This window comes from Oryctolagus cuniculus, chromosome 17 (assembly GCF_964237555.1).
Source record: "Oryctolagus cuniculus chromosome 17, mOryCun1.1, whole genome shotgun sequence".
NCBI lineage: Eukaryota > Metazoa > Chordata > Mammalia > Lagomorpha > Leporidae > Oryctolagus > Oryctolagus cuniculus.
In genome coordinates this window covers 67,856,042-67,872,538 of record NC_091448.1, presented here as the reverse complement: position 1 = coordinate 67,872,538, position 16,497 = coordinate 67,856,042, and the positions used below count along the sequence as shown (strand labels likewise).

At 45.5% G+C, this 16,497-nt stretch overlaps 1 protein-coding gene across 1 annotated transcript in view; it reads left to right on the top strand.

Moving 5' to 3' along the window:
• LOC138845945 (leucine-rich repeat-containing protein 37A3-like) overlaps nt 1-14,854 on the top strand; it is a 34,829-nt gene extending 19,975 nt beyond the window's left edge. Inside the window, exons 7-11 of the mRNA XM_070059994.1 lie at nt 1,620-1,691; nt 2,239-2,313; nt 10,224-10,342; nt 11,770-12,047; nt 12,291-14,854. Of these exons, the coding sequence (XP_069916095.1) occupies nt 1,620-1,691; nt 2,239-2,313; nt 10,224-10,342; nt 11,770-12,047; nt 12,291-13,571 (1,825 nt within the window). The 3' untranslated portion in view covers nt 13,572-14,854. The remainder of the gene's footprint in view (nt 1-1,619; nt 1,692-2,238; nt 2,314-10,223; nt 10,343-11,769; nt 12,048-12,290) is intronic.
• Nucleotides 14,855-16,497: the final 1,643 nt, after the last annotated feature.

Here is a 16,497-nt window from a genome sequence, read left to right as displayed (position 1 = left end):
AAAAGAGAAACTAATTTTCATGAGCGCTATCCTGAGAAGGTTGATGAAATTTTCAAAGTACTTCTATATTTAGTCATCTCAAGCTTCAGATTAAAGTGACAAATATTTGGACCCTTTTCTGCACACATATTAGACACAGTCTGGGGCAGGACTGAGCTCCAGCTCCAGCTTTGCTTCTTACAAGTGCAGTGACCTACAACAAGTTACACAGCCTCTGTGACTCAGCACAATATATATCACAATAGGCTACTGGGGTACAATACCTATCACAGAGGTTACTGGGAACATCCAGTGTTGAATGCTGAACACAGATGCTTGGCAGCCCAATCAATATCATCTGTAAGAATTATTATTTTCACAGTCTGTAACAGTACAGTACGTTTTTGAGTAGAGTTAAACTAAAGGCAGTTTTTTTTACCTGTTTTTGTTTTTGTTTGCTTGCTTTAAAAACTTTAAAAATCTATTACAGCATTTAGGAATGAAATTTCCCACAACACGAATTTATTCATTGTATTGGTATGGAAACAAAATGTGATTTCTTTACTCAACAAATATTTATTAACCATGCAGTAAATTTCAGGCACTATGCCACACACAGGCATAACAAAGACAATAACATATGTTCCCTGCCCTCAAGGGGCTAACAGGCCAGGAGACTGACAGGCCAACAAGCAACGTAACAAAGACTGTGATGTGATGTGATGCAATGTGACGTGATGTGATGTGATGATCAGTGTGATGTGATGTGACGTGATGATGTGATGTGATGTGATGTGATGTGATGTGATGTGATGTGACGTGATGATGTGGTGTGATGTGATGTGATGTGATGTGATGATGTGTGATGCGAAATGAGAACACCAGTGGAAGAACGTGACAAGAGTATGGCTTTGACGTGGGTTCTTTTTCCATCAACTAAATGAATTAAGTCATGGCTTGTTTAAAATTTCTAAAGATGAAAGGCAAGCACCTTGAATTATGGAGAACACAGGATTAGTGTTTCCTACACAAAAAAGGGCTTCCCTATCAGTGTGGTCACTTCTATACATCTTTCTTTTTTAAGACACAGACAGCTCCCGTCCACTAGTTCACTTCCCAAATACCTGCAATGGCTCGGGCGAGGCTAGGCCAGGCCCAGGCTGAAGCTGGAAACCAGAAACCAGTCCACGTCTCCAAGTAGGCAGCAAAGAATCAACCAATTGAGCCATCACCACTGCCTCCCAGGGTCTGCATTAACAGGAAGTTGCAATTAGAAGCTGGAACTGGGAATCAAACCCAGGCATCTGATTTGAGACGTAGGTATCCCAATCTGGGTGTTAATTGCTAGGCAAAACACTGGCTCCACTTCTAATTAGGGCTTTTCACCTAAAAAGTTCTTTTGCATACTTTTTGTTTATTATGCATTTTTTTGTATCTTTTCTCTTTCTCTTCTCCATTCATCCTCTAAGAGACATAGGTAGTTCCCAAAGAACAAGTGCTTTTTGAATTCTAAGGGTGATTTATAAGTACACAGAAAGTAATTTTAAGCCTAAAATGTCTACACAAAAAAGAATATAATTTCTCATACAATCTTGTGCTTATTGAAAGGCCAATAACTTTAATTCCATTGCATTTTTCAGAAATCTCAATCGTAATCCTCTGAAAAACGTTGAAGATTCGTATCTTTTTAAACTGCCAGCATTAAAATATCTGTAAGTATTAAACTAATCCTTTTTTATTTTCATCAAACATTAAATATTTGAGATTGAGGCTAAAAAGTCATGATTTTAAATTAGGTTACTGAAAAAAAAATAGGTTACTGAAAAAAAGTTATTGACTGAGGCAAGAACTGAGAAAGAATTTATCATGGGAAAGACAGCTGGCAGAGGGAGACAGTGTTACATGCAAATACATGTTAGGAATACCATCTATCCCAAGCAAAGAGGTATAGATGTAAATTTTTTAAAGAAAAAAATAAGAATTAAAAGAGGTCAATGTAGTATAAAATGAAAAATAAGACAATGGCAGAAAAAGGTGTAGGTTCCACTCTTCAATGCCAAGGTCATTAATCTGATGATGCAAATAGTAAAGTCATTTCAACCAGGGCTTTCTGGAACTGTCTCCATGACAAACTCTTGAGCTGTCTTGCTTTATAGAGAAGCCAAAACTGATGTAACCACATCTTCCTGAAACAACCTTTTTAAAGACAGATCTTTTTATTGAGGTCCATACCATGAATGTTTGGGCTTTCTCCTTCAGAGACTTGGGAACAACACAAGTACCACTTACCACAGTTGAGAACATCCTCATGATGACTCTTCAATTGGAAAACCTGTAAGTTATCTTTTTCTTAGGTTTATTTCCATGTAAGTCTGTAGACTTGTTTTCTTAAGTCAGGCTTATGGAGGTATAATTTTTATGTATTTCAATTCACACTGTAAAGTTTGCTGAGTTTTGGCAAACACGTGGTTATGTAACCACCACCAAATTCCTGATGTAGAACATTTCTATCAACCCAAAAAGGTCCCTCATGGTCCTTTCCAATCAATCGTCTCCTCCCATCCCCAGACCCAGGCCCTGCAAACCACTCATCCTGTTTCTATTCTTGTAGTTTTTCCTTCCACAGTGTCTTATAAGCAAAATCATGTAGTAAGTGTAGCCTCTTGTGTCTGGCTCCTTTACTCAGCATAATCCTTTAGAGATTAAACTACTATTCATGTTGCTGCCTCTACCTATTGCTAAGTAATATTCCAATTGTGTAGTTACACCAGTTTATCCATTTCATCAGCTTATAGAACTGTGTTTTCCAACTTTTTGCAATTATAAATAAAGCCACTAACAGCACTCACATGGAGGTCTGTGAGTGGATATGTGTCTTCATTTCTTTGGTGTAAAGATCTAGGGGTAGGACAGTTCATTACCTACTAAGTGTATATTGAACTGTTTAACACACAGCTAAACTGTTTGCCAAGTAGCTGCTGCAGTCTGCACTCTCACCAACAATGTTCGAGAGTGGCAGTTGCAACATGTGTTGTCCCAGTCCTCAGATTTCAACTTTTTTAACAAACATTTAGAAACTGGACATTGTGGCACAGCATTAAGATACCACTTGGGGGGCCAGCACCATGGCTTACTTGGCTAATCCTCCACCTGTGGCACCGGCATCCCATATGGGCACCAGGTTCTAGTCCCAGCTGCTGCTCTTCCAATCTAGCTCTCTGCTGTGGCCCGGGAAGGCAGTGGAGGATGGCCCAAGTGCTTGGACCCTGCACCCGCATGGGAGACCAGGAGGAAGCACCTGGCTCCTGGCTTCAGTTCGGCGCAGCTCCGGCGGTAGCGGCCATTTGGGGGGTGATTGGGAGGTGAACCAATGGAAGGAAGACCTTTCTCTATGTCTCTCCCTCTCACTGTCTAACTCTACATGTCAAATAAATAAATAAATAAATAAATAAATAAATAAGATACCACTTGGGATGCCTACATCCCGTATCAGAGTGCCAAGTTTGAGTCCCAGCTACTCTGCTTCCAGCTAATGTGCACCCTGGGAGGTAGCCGATGGTAACTCAAGTATTCTGGTCTCTGCCACCCATGTAGGAGACCCACACATTGAGACCTATGTCCTTGGCATAGTCCTGGCCCAACCCTGGCTGTTATCAGCATTTGGGGAAGTGAACCAGCAGATGGAAGGTCAATCAATCAATCTCTTTCTTTCTCTCTCTCTCTCTCTCTCTCTCTCTCTCGTTCTTTCAAATAAGTTAAAAAATAAAACTTTTTTTAATGTAGCTCTTCTGCCAGTAGATAAATAGTGGAATCTCTATATGTTTTTTTAGTATTTAAAAATAGTTACTAGAGAGTCAATCAGTTCTCTCACCAAATGCCACCAAGACCAGCATTGGGCTGAAGCTGGAATTGACAGCTGGGAATTCAACCCAGATCTCCCATGTAGGTGGCAGGAACCCCAGTTACTCAACCAAAGAAAGGCAGAAGAACTATATTAGCAGGAAGCTGGAATCAGGAACCAGAGAGAAGAATCAAATGCAAGTGCTCAAATGCGGGACTCAGTCATCCTAACGCTGGCACCTTGGGTACACTCACTGCAGTTTAAACTTAGACTTCTCTAATAACTGACGATACTGTTGTGCAAATATCTTTACCAAGTGTCTATTCAAATCTGTTCCCATGTAGTAATTTGATGGTAATCTTAGGGAGTTTTAAGAGTGTTTTATATGCTCTGGGTATGAGTACTTTCTCTCAGATGTATGTTTAGTAAATATCTTCTCTCTGGTTGTGAGTTATCATTTCACTCTACTAAGTGTACCTTCTGAAGAGTAGAAGTTAATTTTTTTTTAATGTTGATGAGCCTATAGCAACTTTTATCTTGTATGGTTTGTCCTTTTATTGTGCCTTTCCTGAAAAAAATCTTTCAAATAACCCATTGTCTAATCTAAAGTTACAGAGATTTTCTCCTGTTTTCTTGTAGAAACTGTAGAGTTACATTTAGGTCCATGATCCTTTCTAGTTAATTTTCATGCAGAGTTTGAAGTATCTCAAGTTTTGAAGTTTTAAAAAGGATTTCCTTAGAGCCCTATTCTGACATTTTACCATAAACTCACTGCAACTTCCATTGTGACCTCCCCCCTGCCAATTGGACAAGCTAAACAGAAACTATGATAAGGCTAGTTGAGCGGACTCCACAAGATAAGAATGGGGAAAGGCCTCTCACAGCATACCCTGCCCTAATCACTTCTGTCAGATCACCTCCTTGACTAATGTTCCCACATCATCAAGTCCACTGGTTTCTGCTCTAGCCTCCTCTTCCTCAACCTTGGGCAGCATCTGCCACAGTGGATCCTCCCAGGTCAGTGAGAGGCCTTCCTCTCCAAAGAGTCAAAGCTCTCATCATCAACAAGCTTTCTCAGTTAGCCAAGGCTGTGGTGTTCTAGCTGCTTTTTTTCATACTTGACCATCAGTGGACAGGAAAAGTGCTAGCATTTTCTGGAGCCATGTGCAACCAAGGCTATAAAAACCTGAAAGCAATTGTTACACTGGAGTTCATTATTGGAAGTCCTCAGGAGTTTAGACAAAGCAGGCCAGCTCACTTGTGTCGTGACTCATAAGCGATGGTCCTTAATGCATTCTTAAAGACTTACTTATTTATTCGAAAGGCAGAAATACATGTAGGGTTTTTTTTTTTTTTTTTGCCAGAGTGTTTTGGCTTTCCATGCCTGTAATACTCTCATGGGCTTTTCAGCTAGATCCGTGTGCCTTAAGGGCTGATTCTGAGGCCAGAGTGCTGTTTAGGACATCTGCCATTCTATGGGTCTGCTGTGTATCTCACTTCCCATGCTGGATCGTTCTCTCCCTTTTTTATTCTATCAGCTAGTATTTGCAGACACTAGTCTTGTTTATGTGCTCCCTTTGGCTCTTAGTCCTATCATTATGATCAATTTGAACAGAAATTGATCACCGGAACTAGTGAGATGGCATTGGTACATGCCACCTTGATGGGATTGAATTGGAATCCCCTGGTATGTTTCTATGTGGGTGCAAACTGTTGAAATCTTTACTTAATATATGCTAAACTGATCTTCTGTATATAAAGAGAATTGAAAATGAATCTTGATGTGAATGGAAGGGGGAGGGAGAGGGAAAGGGGAGGGTTGCGGGTGGGAGGGAAGTTATGGGGGGGGGGGACATTGTAATCCATAAGCTGTACTTTGGAAATTTATATTCATTAAATAAAAGTTAAAAAAAAGAAGAAAAAAGAAATGCAGAAATACAGAGAGAGAGAAAGATCTTCCATCTGCTGGTTCCTAGCTCAAAAGACCACAACAGCCAGGGCTTGGCCAGGCCAAAGTCAGGAGTCGGAGCTTATTCTGAATCATGTGGGAGCAGGAGCCCAAGCACTTGGACCATCCTCTGCTGCTTTCCCAAGTGCATTAGCAGGGAGCTGGACCAGAAGCGGAGCAGCTGGGACTTGAACCAGTGCCTATAAGGGATGCTGACACTGCAGGTGAAGGCTTAACCTGCTACAGCACAGCTCTGGCCCCTTTATTGCATATTAATGTGCAATGGTCTTTAATACTTAAATATTATCTAGTAAGAATAAGTTATACCTCAGGTCATTAGCAATTTCAAAAGATTTTCCAATATTTTTTAAAATTTTATTTATTTATTTGACAGATAAGAGTTATAGACAGAGAGAGAGAGACACAGAGAAAAAAGCCTTCCGATGGTTCACTCCCCAAATGGCCACAATGGCTGGAGCTGCACTGATCGAAGCCAGGAGCCAGGTGCTTCTTTCCAGTCTCCCATGCGGGTGCAGGGCCCAAGGACTTGGGCCATCTTCCACTGCTTTCCCAGGCCATAGCAGAGAGCTGGATCAAAAGCAGAGCAGCTGGCACTAGAACCAGCGTCCATATGAGATGCCGGTGCTGCAGGTGAAGGATTAACCTACTGCACCATGGTGCCGGCCCCAGATTTGCCAATATTTTTGAAAATAATGATTTGGGGCCCAGCGCTGTGGTATAGTGGGCTGTCTCCACCTGCGGTGCCAGCATCCCATATGGGCACCAGATCCAGTCCTGGCTTCTCCTTTTCTGATCCATCTCTCTGCTATGGCCTGGGAAAGCAGTAGATGACCTAAGTGCTTGAGCTTCTGCACCTGCATGGGAGACCCGGAAGAAGCTCCTGGCTCCTGGCTTCAGATTGGCCCAGCTCTGGCCATTGAGGCCATTTGGGACGTGAACCAGCTTAAGATGGAAGATCTTTGTCTCTGTCTCTCCCTTTCTGTGTTTGTAACTCTACCTCTCAAATAAATAAAAATCTTCTAAAAAATAAATATTTTATCACTGACATCATCCCTAGTGCATCCATTTTAGTAAGCAGCAAAACTACAACATTCTCTATGCAAGATGCAGTGTTCCTGCCAGAAATGGTCCCTAGTGGGGCTGGTGTTGTGGCATAAGGTGAAGTTGTCTGTGATGCTGGCATCCCATATGGGAGTGCCAGTTCAAGTCCCAGCTGCTCCACTTCCCATCCAGCTCCTTGCTAATGAACCTGGGAAAGCAGCACAGGATGACCAAAGTGCTTGACCCCCTGCCACCCAGGAGAGACCTGAATATAGTTCCTGGCTCCTGGATCCTGGCTCCTGACTTCAACCCAGCCCAACCCCAGCTGCGGTGGCCATTTGGGGCATGAACCAGTGGCTGGAAGATTTATTCACGTTCATTCTTTCTCTCTCTCTCCCTCCCTCTCCCTCTCCCTCCACTCATTCTCTCTCTCTCCTGCACCCAACCATCACTCTGCCTTTCAAATAAATAAAACTTTTTAAAAAAAATCTTAGCCACTCAAAAAAATAAATGTTCCCTGGTGATTATATTCAGTATTGGTCTTAGAAGGATAAATTGAGGTGCATGCTGTAAAACAACTGATTTGAATGCCTCAAAAATCCCAATGCCATGAAACACTGCAAAAAAGGAACAGTTCTAAACTGAAGAAAATTAAAGAGCCATGAAAATAAAATGCAATGCCTGATTTAAAAGTAGCCAAGACATGTTTGGGACAACTGAGAGCACCTGCATGTGGACCACAATAGACGGTGATGTTAATGTTAAAGCTGACTGGGTGATAATAGTGTTGTGGATATGCAGGAGAATGCCTTTGTTCTTAGGAGACACAGACTTCAGGTTTAGCAAGAAAAGGTCATCATATCTACAGCTCATTCTCAAATGGTTTGTCCAAGAAGTGCATAGAGACACACACGTGGAAAGTGAATGTGGCAAAATGTTAGCAACAGTTGAATCTAAGTGAGAGAACATGTAAACTCATGACACCAATCTTTCGGATATTTTTGTAGGCTTGAAAATTTTCAAAATACGAAGTTAGGGGTAGAAAGGACTTAACGAAAATTTCCTGTTAGAATTGAAGTCTAGTAAAACACTAGCTTAGCATTCTGAGTGCATTCTTTCTTTTTTTTTTGTTTTGTTTTGTTTTGTTTTTAACTTTTATTTAATGAATATAAATTTCCAAAGTACGATTTATGGATTACAATGGCTTCCCCCCCATACCGTCCCTCCCACCCACAACCCTCCCCTTTCCCACTCCCTCTCCCCTTCCATTCACATCAAGATTCATTTTCGAATATCTTAATATACAGAAGATCAGCTTAGTATACATTAAGTAAGGATTTCAGCAGTTTGCTCCCACACAGAAACATAAAGTGAAAAATAATAGATGATTTTTTTAAATGATGATGAAATCAGATCAGACCTATTGTCATGTTTAATCCCAGTGAGAGTCAAGTTGGGAGTTGATAATTTCTTTTTTTTTTCTTTCTATATGAAGCTTTCCCTGGACCCAAAGAAGTAACATTAGTCATCTGTAACAACTCAACCATTGGTTATTCTATTGGTTAGAAAGAGCCTGGCCCACTACGTGTAACCTACCATAGTTTATCTATTCACCTATTTGTGAACACTTAGGTTGTTCCAATTTGGGGGTATTAGAAATGAAGCTGTTTGCACTTACCCCCCCTGTAGGAACTCTGTCCTTAATGAGCTGTACTATGAGAATTAACTGCAAAACTTGTTCTCAAACAGTACTTTTTATGTTGTGGGGTGGGGGGTTGGTGCAAAGTGTTGAAATCTTTACTTAGTATAGAGTTGCTCTTTTGTATATAAAGTCAATCAAAAGTGAATCTTAATGAAGAATGGGATGGGAGAGGGAGTAGGAGGTAGGACGGGAGTGGGGGTGGGAGGGCAGGTATGGAGGAAAAAACACTATATTCCTAAAGTTGTACCTATGAAATTGGCATTCATTACATAAAAGCTTTAAAAAATAAAACAAATAAAAATTAAACTGTTTATGATGGCAGGTATTTGGTGCAGCCGTTAAGCCACTACCTGGGATACTCCAATCCCACATCAGAATGCCTGGATCCAAGTCCCGGCTCTGCTCCACCCTAGCTTCCTGCTAACATGTACCCTGGAAGGCAGTGGGTGATGCCCCAAGGACTTGAGTTCTTGCTCCTCACATGGAAAACCAAACTAGTTTCTGAGCTCCTGGCTTTGGCCTGGCCCAGCCCTGCATGTCGCAGACATTTGGGGAGTAAACTACCTAATGAAAACATGTGGTCGGCACCGTGGCTCAATAGGCTAATCTTCCGCCTTGCGGCGCTGGCACACTGGGTTCTAGTCCCGGTCGGGGCGCCAGATTCTGTCCCGGTTGCCCCTCTTCCAGGCCAGCTCTCTGGTATGGCCCGGGAGTGCAGTGGAGGATGGCCCAAGTCCTTGGGCCCTGCACCCGCATGGGAGACCAGGAAAAGCACCTGGCTTCTGGCTTTGGATCAGCGCGATGCGCCGGCCACGGCGGCCATTGGAGGGTGAACCAATGGCAAAAGGAAGACCTTTCTCTCTGTTTCTGTCTCTCACTGTCCACTCTGCCTGTCAAAAAGAAAAAAAAAAGAAAAGATGTGTTTGTGTGTGTTTCTCTCTCTTCCTTCCACAGAAACTTTCGAAATGATAAATTTGAAAAAAAAAATATAATGAAAATAGACTGACAGTTTCTTAAAAACACACACCTACCATAAGTTGCAGCCTTTCCATTTCTGGGTATTTAGGGAAGCACCACCTGACACATCCCAGGGCACTCCCTGGCAGGAAACAGGGATCAGAAATGGAGCCAGGCACTCCAGAAGGGGATGTGCTTGTCCCAAGCAGCATCTTCATGGCTGGGCTAAACACCTGCCTGGTCAAATTACTTTCACTCACCCATCAGTGAGCAAGTGTTCCTTTTTCTCCACATCTTTTCCAACAATTACTGCAGTCAGTCATTTTTCTGGGACCAGAGTAGTTTCTAATAGTGAACACTTCCAACAGGGATGGAGAAGAGTACTCCAGAGGTTGGGGGAAGTCCTCCTGTGCACTCCCAACCCACAATGAGACTTGTGAACTGGAAGGAGACACCCCTGAGTCAAACGACAGATCCATGGTGCCCAATGCTCACCCTGTTGACTTTATTTTGGATACACCACACCCACTTCCATGCCTATGCCTCCTTGGGCCACCTCTCCCTCCTTCCTTTATTCTCATATTCAAGACCAACAATTGGCCACCAGGCTCCTACCCAAATGCCCTGGCCACACACATACCTCAAGAACGCCTTTGCTGGCACCTTGGCTCACCTGTTTGACCCACCCAAGGAACCCCTTTACAGGTAACTTAATTCTCTGTCTCTATTCATAGGATCTTACCCAGCCATATGGCCTGCTGCCTCTGCCAATTTAAACATACTATCGAGGTTGTCTGCAACACCGTCAAGCTTCACTGTGACAATGAATGCCTGCCAAATACGACACATTGCCGTGAGTCGGAACTTCCTGAGGATCTTTTTTTAATATTTATTTGTTTTAAATTTCTTATTTTAAAATTTTAGGGTCAAGTTTAAAGTAACAATGTAATTAATTGCTGAATTTTTATTCATTCATTCAGATTTAAACTCCCTAAATTGCTACACTGCTCCCTTGCTGAAAGTCAGGTTCGCAATCACCGCTATGTAATTTAATAACATAGTTACCGCTATGTAATTTACATATGCACAAAGGATCATGGAAAAGAGGTGGAAGGGGAAGGAAGCAATGTTGGGAACCACACACGTGGTGTTCTGTGCTCTTGGGTGCTTTGCTTTTCAATGATAACTCATTTGCACACAGTCTATAAACTGGTTTTCTACGTGTTGGGCCTCAAGGGCCCTCTGTCTTATAGAACAGGTCTACACTGCTCACCGCGGTTGTTTGTTTTTGCACTTGTATAAAAGAGTACAAGTGATGCTGTTTTATTTGGAGCCGGGGAGTTTCTGGTTCCATAACCAGAAATGGCTGCCTGGCTCCTCTGATGGAGTCGGAAGGCTCCTCCATGCACTTGTAGACTGTCCAACTCTGAACCTGCTCTGAGTCTCACGCTTTTCTATCCACAGAACACTCGGGTAATTTTAAGTATCCTTCTGTAGATGAGGGTTATTACCACTGATGTCGTGACTTCCAAAATGTGACCGCTTTCTTCCTTAGACAGCTTGAATTCGGATCTCAGTCAGGGATCTGAGGCATTAGCACAGTGATAACTGTATACCCATCTACACAGTGTTGCTCACCTTCCAGACCAGTTTCCTACCAATTATATTATTCCCTTTGTCTCAAGAGGTGAGAAGGACAAGCATTGTTAATCTCCCTTTACAAGGGTGGGAAAGAACACACTGAGGTGAGGAGCAAGGCCCCTTGGCTTGACCATCTCTGCCCTCGCTCCCCTTACATGCCTATCTTTTGCCATGGACACCTGTGATGGCAGCAAGAACATAGGGCCACAGGGAGGGAGGGAGGGAGGGAGGAAGCCTTGGGCTCCCTCAGCATGAGGCAGGACTGTGGAATGATGTGGCTGAGAAGCAGGGGCAGAGCCACAGAAGGGGCAGCTGGGTGGGGCCATTTGTCCTCCAGCCTTATTCTAAGCCTGGAGTGGTTGGTCATTGGAAACCAATGAAATAATACTGATCATAGTTACTGCTTTTTAACACTGCGAACTCTTCTGAATGCCACTCTCAAAAATATCTTTTTCTCCTTTATTGTTGCCATTTCATAGGTTTGAGTTTGGTTTTACTTTTCTCTCTAAAGTCTCAATGGTACCCCAAATATTGGATTTGACTCCTAATTTAATTGATCAGAGTGTAGGGCTGTGGACTGACATAAAGCTGTCCCATCAGTCTTCCGTACCAAAAAGCAGTCTCTTCTTTTTTTGACAGTTGAAGAAGCATCTATAGGGAACCCAAAGGGGGCATTCATGAAGATATTGCAAGCCCGGAAGAACAACACCAGCAAGCAGCTGACTATTGAGCCAGGGAACCCAGTATCAGAGAGAAACAGTGTGGACTTCCCAGGCCATATGAGTGAACAGCGGGACTTCAACAATGAAAGTGACATTATTAGTGCACTGAATTACATATTGCCTTATTTCTCAGAGGAAATTCTACAAAATGTAGAATCAACATTATTACCATTCATTACACTGCTTTTTTCAAATGTGCAAGATAGAGATAAGTCCCTGAGCTACGTGAAAACCCACATAAGGAGGCCCTCTCATCCTTACAGAAATAAGTTGAGAAAGCTCTATTTTCTACAGAATTTGTTAGATGAAGAAATTCAAGAAAAAATCGATGAGGTTAAGAAGGAAGAAAAGGCCATGCTTATGCAGCCTATCCTGTTAGGTCCTCAATTTAACCCTCAAATCCTCCAAAAGAAATCAGAAACTGCCCCGTCACAGGAGAACAGCCTGGCAACCATGCCAAGTGTGGGGTACAGGCTGCAGAGAGTGAAAAAAGTCATCAAGGGGCCAAAGGGCTTACGGGAAAGGCACCTCCAGGAGATGAGGAAGAGCCTCGGGAGGAGACGGGGCACCTGGCCCTTTGCGGAGAGCATTGGGGGAAGAAGGCTTGGGAGAGCAGGCTCCAGGGAGCTGAAGGAGCTTCAAGTGGCTCAGAGGCCCAGGCAGGTGGCCGGAAACTCCTTGCACACGGAGCCCTTGCTCACAAAGGAACGTGAGGCTGCAGCCTCCTCTTTCCTGAAGAAACACATCCTGGGCAGGCCTTCTACCTCCCCTGCAAAATCTCTCTCTGAGATCAACAACAAAGGAAAAGACTTAACCTACACCATTTTTGTCTTAGAAGATGCCAATGCTAAAGCTAAAAATAAGGCGGCAGGAAAACCAATCTGGCATTCCAGACAAAATTACCACTTTCACAAAACTCGCTCTCACCTGGTCCTCCGAACCCCCAAGGCCAAACTGAGTCGGAAGTTCAGAAGGAAAAATTCCCTCAACAGGCTGACGGCTGGGAAGAGGCCTCCGTTCCCTGCACTGCGGAGTCTCATAAACTCCCCCTCCGGAGAGGCTTTCTCATCCCCTGGAGGCCTGCATTCTCAGGGGAGTCCTCCTCTGAGAGAACCTTCTATAGAAGACACTAGGGAGGAAAACCATTCCGGAGGTCGTGTTTTTGAAGAAAACGTTTTGCCAGAAAACACCACTGCACATGAAGAAACGCTCCCTGGCGACAAAATGCACACAGATCCTTCAGCTACAGATTCTGCTGGGACCGAGTTCGACCTAATGCCGACTGTGGACCAAACCAAGGAAACACAGTGGGAATACCCCAGCGAGGGCACTGAAGCCCCCACCACGCCCGCAGGCTTCACCTACCCCGTGATGCTGTCCCAGGGGCAACAGTTTGAAATTCAGCTGAATCAGCAGCTACAGTCCCTCATCCCCAACACGGACATGAAAAAGCTCATTTCTCACGTCATCCGCACTCTGAAAATGGACTGCTCTGAGGCCCAGGTGCAACTGCCCTGTGCCAAGCTCACCTCCAAAACAGGCATCCTGATGAAGCTCCTCAGTGAGCAGCAGGAAGAAAAGATAGCCAAGGAAGAATGGGACGCAGAGCAGTGGAGGACCGAGACCTATATCAATGAGAGTACAGAAGCCCCGAGTGGACAGAAAGAGCAGGAGTCGAGTAAGGTGAGGACAGGAGACCTGCACTTTCCCATCACTTAGGAGACCCCACGCGGGAAGACCAGGGGCTCCCAGTCCAGATCCCTTGGCTCTCTGAGCCCTGGTCTTCCCACTCCTTGAATGTCCCACCTGAATCGCCTGACTCGCTCACACCCATGGCAGACCCTGGCGGCTTTGATGACCTGGGGTCTTCTGCTCCCTCCCGGGTGCTGACCTCGCCTCAAGAGTCCACTGTGAGTTTGCTTCCTTTTTCTGGAACTGCCCCCAGAGCCAGAACAGCTTGCTGTTCCAAAGCAGTATTTCAATAGGCTGACTCGACAACAGAGGCTACCAGAGGCGATTCCCGTGCTAGACGGGGATCAGGATCAGCCTCCGGCTCTGCCTCCTCGACTGGAAGGAAATGCTCACCAGTCATTGGAAGCACTCGTTCCGCCTCTAGACAGTCTTCACAAGGAAACAAGTTGATTGTTTCACCCCTGACCCCCAAGAAAGATCTAGCTCGGCGTCAACGGCTTCCTAAGGTTGTTGTTGGAACTCCAGACAAAGCGGCCAAGCTTCAGGGTCAAAATCAAGTTTTGCTGGCTGACTATGGGGTCTATCCTGGTGGTTTTCCTACAGAATCCCAGGAGAACCCAGGAGAACCTGCACAGCCCTCTGAGCAGGCTGAACCATCTCAATTCCTGATGGAAGGCCAGACTCAAAATCCAGAGACTCAGGAGCCCATCCAATCCTCCTCTGCACAGCAAGAAGAACAAGCTCCGCCTCCACAGCCCGTTGAACCAGATGAACTTTCTTCACCCCAGCAAGAGGGCCCAGGTGCAGACCTGCAGCAGCCCGAGGAAGAAGCATCTCCGTTGCAGCAGGAGGCCCCCGCTCAGAATCCATTTGCTACTGCAGAAGTAGTAGGTCAGGCATCAGTGTATCATGATCCTAACACTCCATCCTCACCTCAGATTGTAGCTCTCCAAGCAAACTTCCCCAGCGTCACACTGAAACCTGCAGACACGGAGCTGACAGAAGCCTCAGGGGCAGGTGAGGAAGTTCAGTCTACTCCAAGCACGGAGCAGGCTCCAGCTCAGCCTCTGGGGCATCCTGAGGGAGTGGGACTCCCCTCAGCCCAACAAGAGGCCCCAGTGCAGACTCCGGACTTCCCTGGGAGGGTGGAATCTTGGACTCAAGAGGGTCTAGCTCAGACCTCAGATCTCCCTGAGGAGACTGGACCTTTCTCTACCCAAAACGATGCCACAGCTCAGCCCTCAGAGTATGCTGAGGAAGTCAGCCCATCTGTAGCCCAGCAGGGGGCCCCAGCTCAGCCTCCAGGCCTGCCTGTGAACACTGAATATTCCTCCAGCAATCAGGAGCAGCCTGCTCAGCCTTCTGAGTCTCCTGAGATCGAACCTTCTAGAAGCCAACTGGAAGCCCCGGAGAAGCCTTCGGCACTCCCTGTGGAAGTCAAATCTCCAGTACAGCAAGATCCCCGAGCTCAAGCGCTAGAATCTCCTGAAGAGACTATCATAGCTCAGACTCCACAGATTCAGAAGGGGACGGACTGGTCTCCAGATCAGAATCAAGTTCACCGTTATAACCTGCCCAACGTGACCATCAAGCCTGCAGATGTGGCGCTGACCATAACTCCGGAGCCTACCATGGAGCGGGACTCTTCTCCAGCGCAGCAGGAGGGCTCTGCTCAGACTCCGGGCCCTCCTGTGGAGACAGAACCCTATATCAGTGAGCAGGAGCAACCAATGCGGCCCTCTGAGTCTTCTGAGGGGGTTGAATCTTCTGGAAAGAAGACAGAAGTCCCAGCCCAGCTTCCAAGTCCTCACACAGTGACCATTTTACCTCCAGGTCACCATCAAGTTCAGCAGTACGACTTGCCCAATGTGACTACTAAACCTCCAGACCTGCAGCTGACCCTAACACCAAAACCTGCAGCACGGCCGGCACCGCGGCTCACTAGGCTAATCCTCCGCCTTGCAGCACCGGCACACCGGGTTCTAGTCCCGGTTGGGGCACCGGATTCTGTCCCGGTTGCCCCTCTTCCAGGCCAGCTCTCTGCTGTGGCCAGGGAGTGCAGTGGAGGATGGCCCAGGTGCTTGGGCCCTGCACCCCATGGGAGACCAGGAAAAGCACCTGGCTCCTGGCTCCTGCCATCGGATCAGTGTGGTGCGCCGGCCGCAGCGCGCCGGCCGCGGCGGCCATTGGAGGGTGAACCAACGGCAAAGGAAGACCTTTCTCTCTGTCTCTCTCTCTCACTGTCCACTCTGCCTGTCAAAAAAAAAAAAAAAAAAAAAACAAAAAACCCTGCAGAAGTGGAAACATTTCCAGTCAGCCACGAGGTCACAACAACTCAGGCCTCAGTCCCAGCTCTGCCTCCAACGCCTCTTGAAGAGGTTGAACCACTGCCAATTCAATCTCCAGAAGTTATGCAGGATGAGAAACCCTCTATGACCCAGCAGGAGGAAACAGCTGAAATTTACAGGCCCCCGAAGAGGCTGCACCTTCTCCAATCCATCAGGAAGCCCAAGCTCACGCCTCAGTGTTCCCTACGGAGCATGAGCCTTTGAAAGACCAGGAGGCAGACACAGCTCAGCAGCCAAAGCCCCCAGAAGAGGATGAGCACTCCCCACTTCCAGGGGTCCCAGCTCAGCCTGAACAACTGAAGGAACCTTCACCAAGCCAGCAGGGGATTTCCGTTCCACCTCTAGAGCGCCCCGTGAGTGCTTACCAATTACCACTCCAACAGGGAAACACAAACCAGCCTTCAGATATCTTCCCAGAGATGAGTGATGCTATTCCAATGAATATGACATTTTCACCTCATATTCCAGAAGAAATACTCAGAACTCAGCATTTAAGGATGTCTAAAACCAAACCAAAACATGTGGATATTGACCTTACCAGAACCCTAAAGCCCACTCCAGAAGTTTATCCTTACTGGAGTCAGCAGGAAGGACCTGCCCAGCCT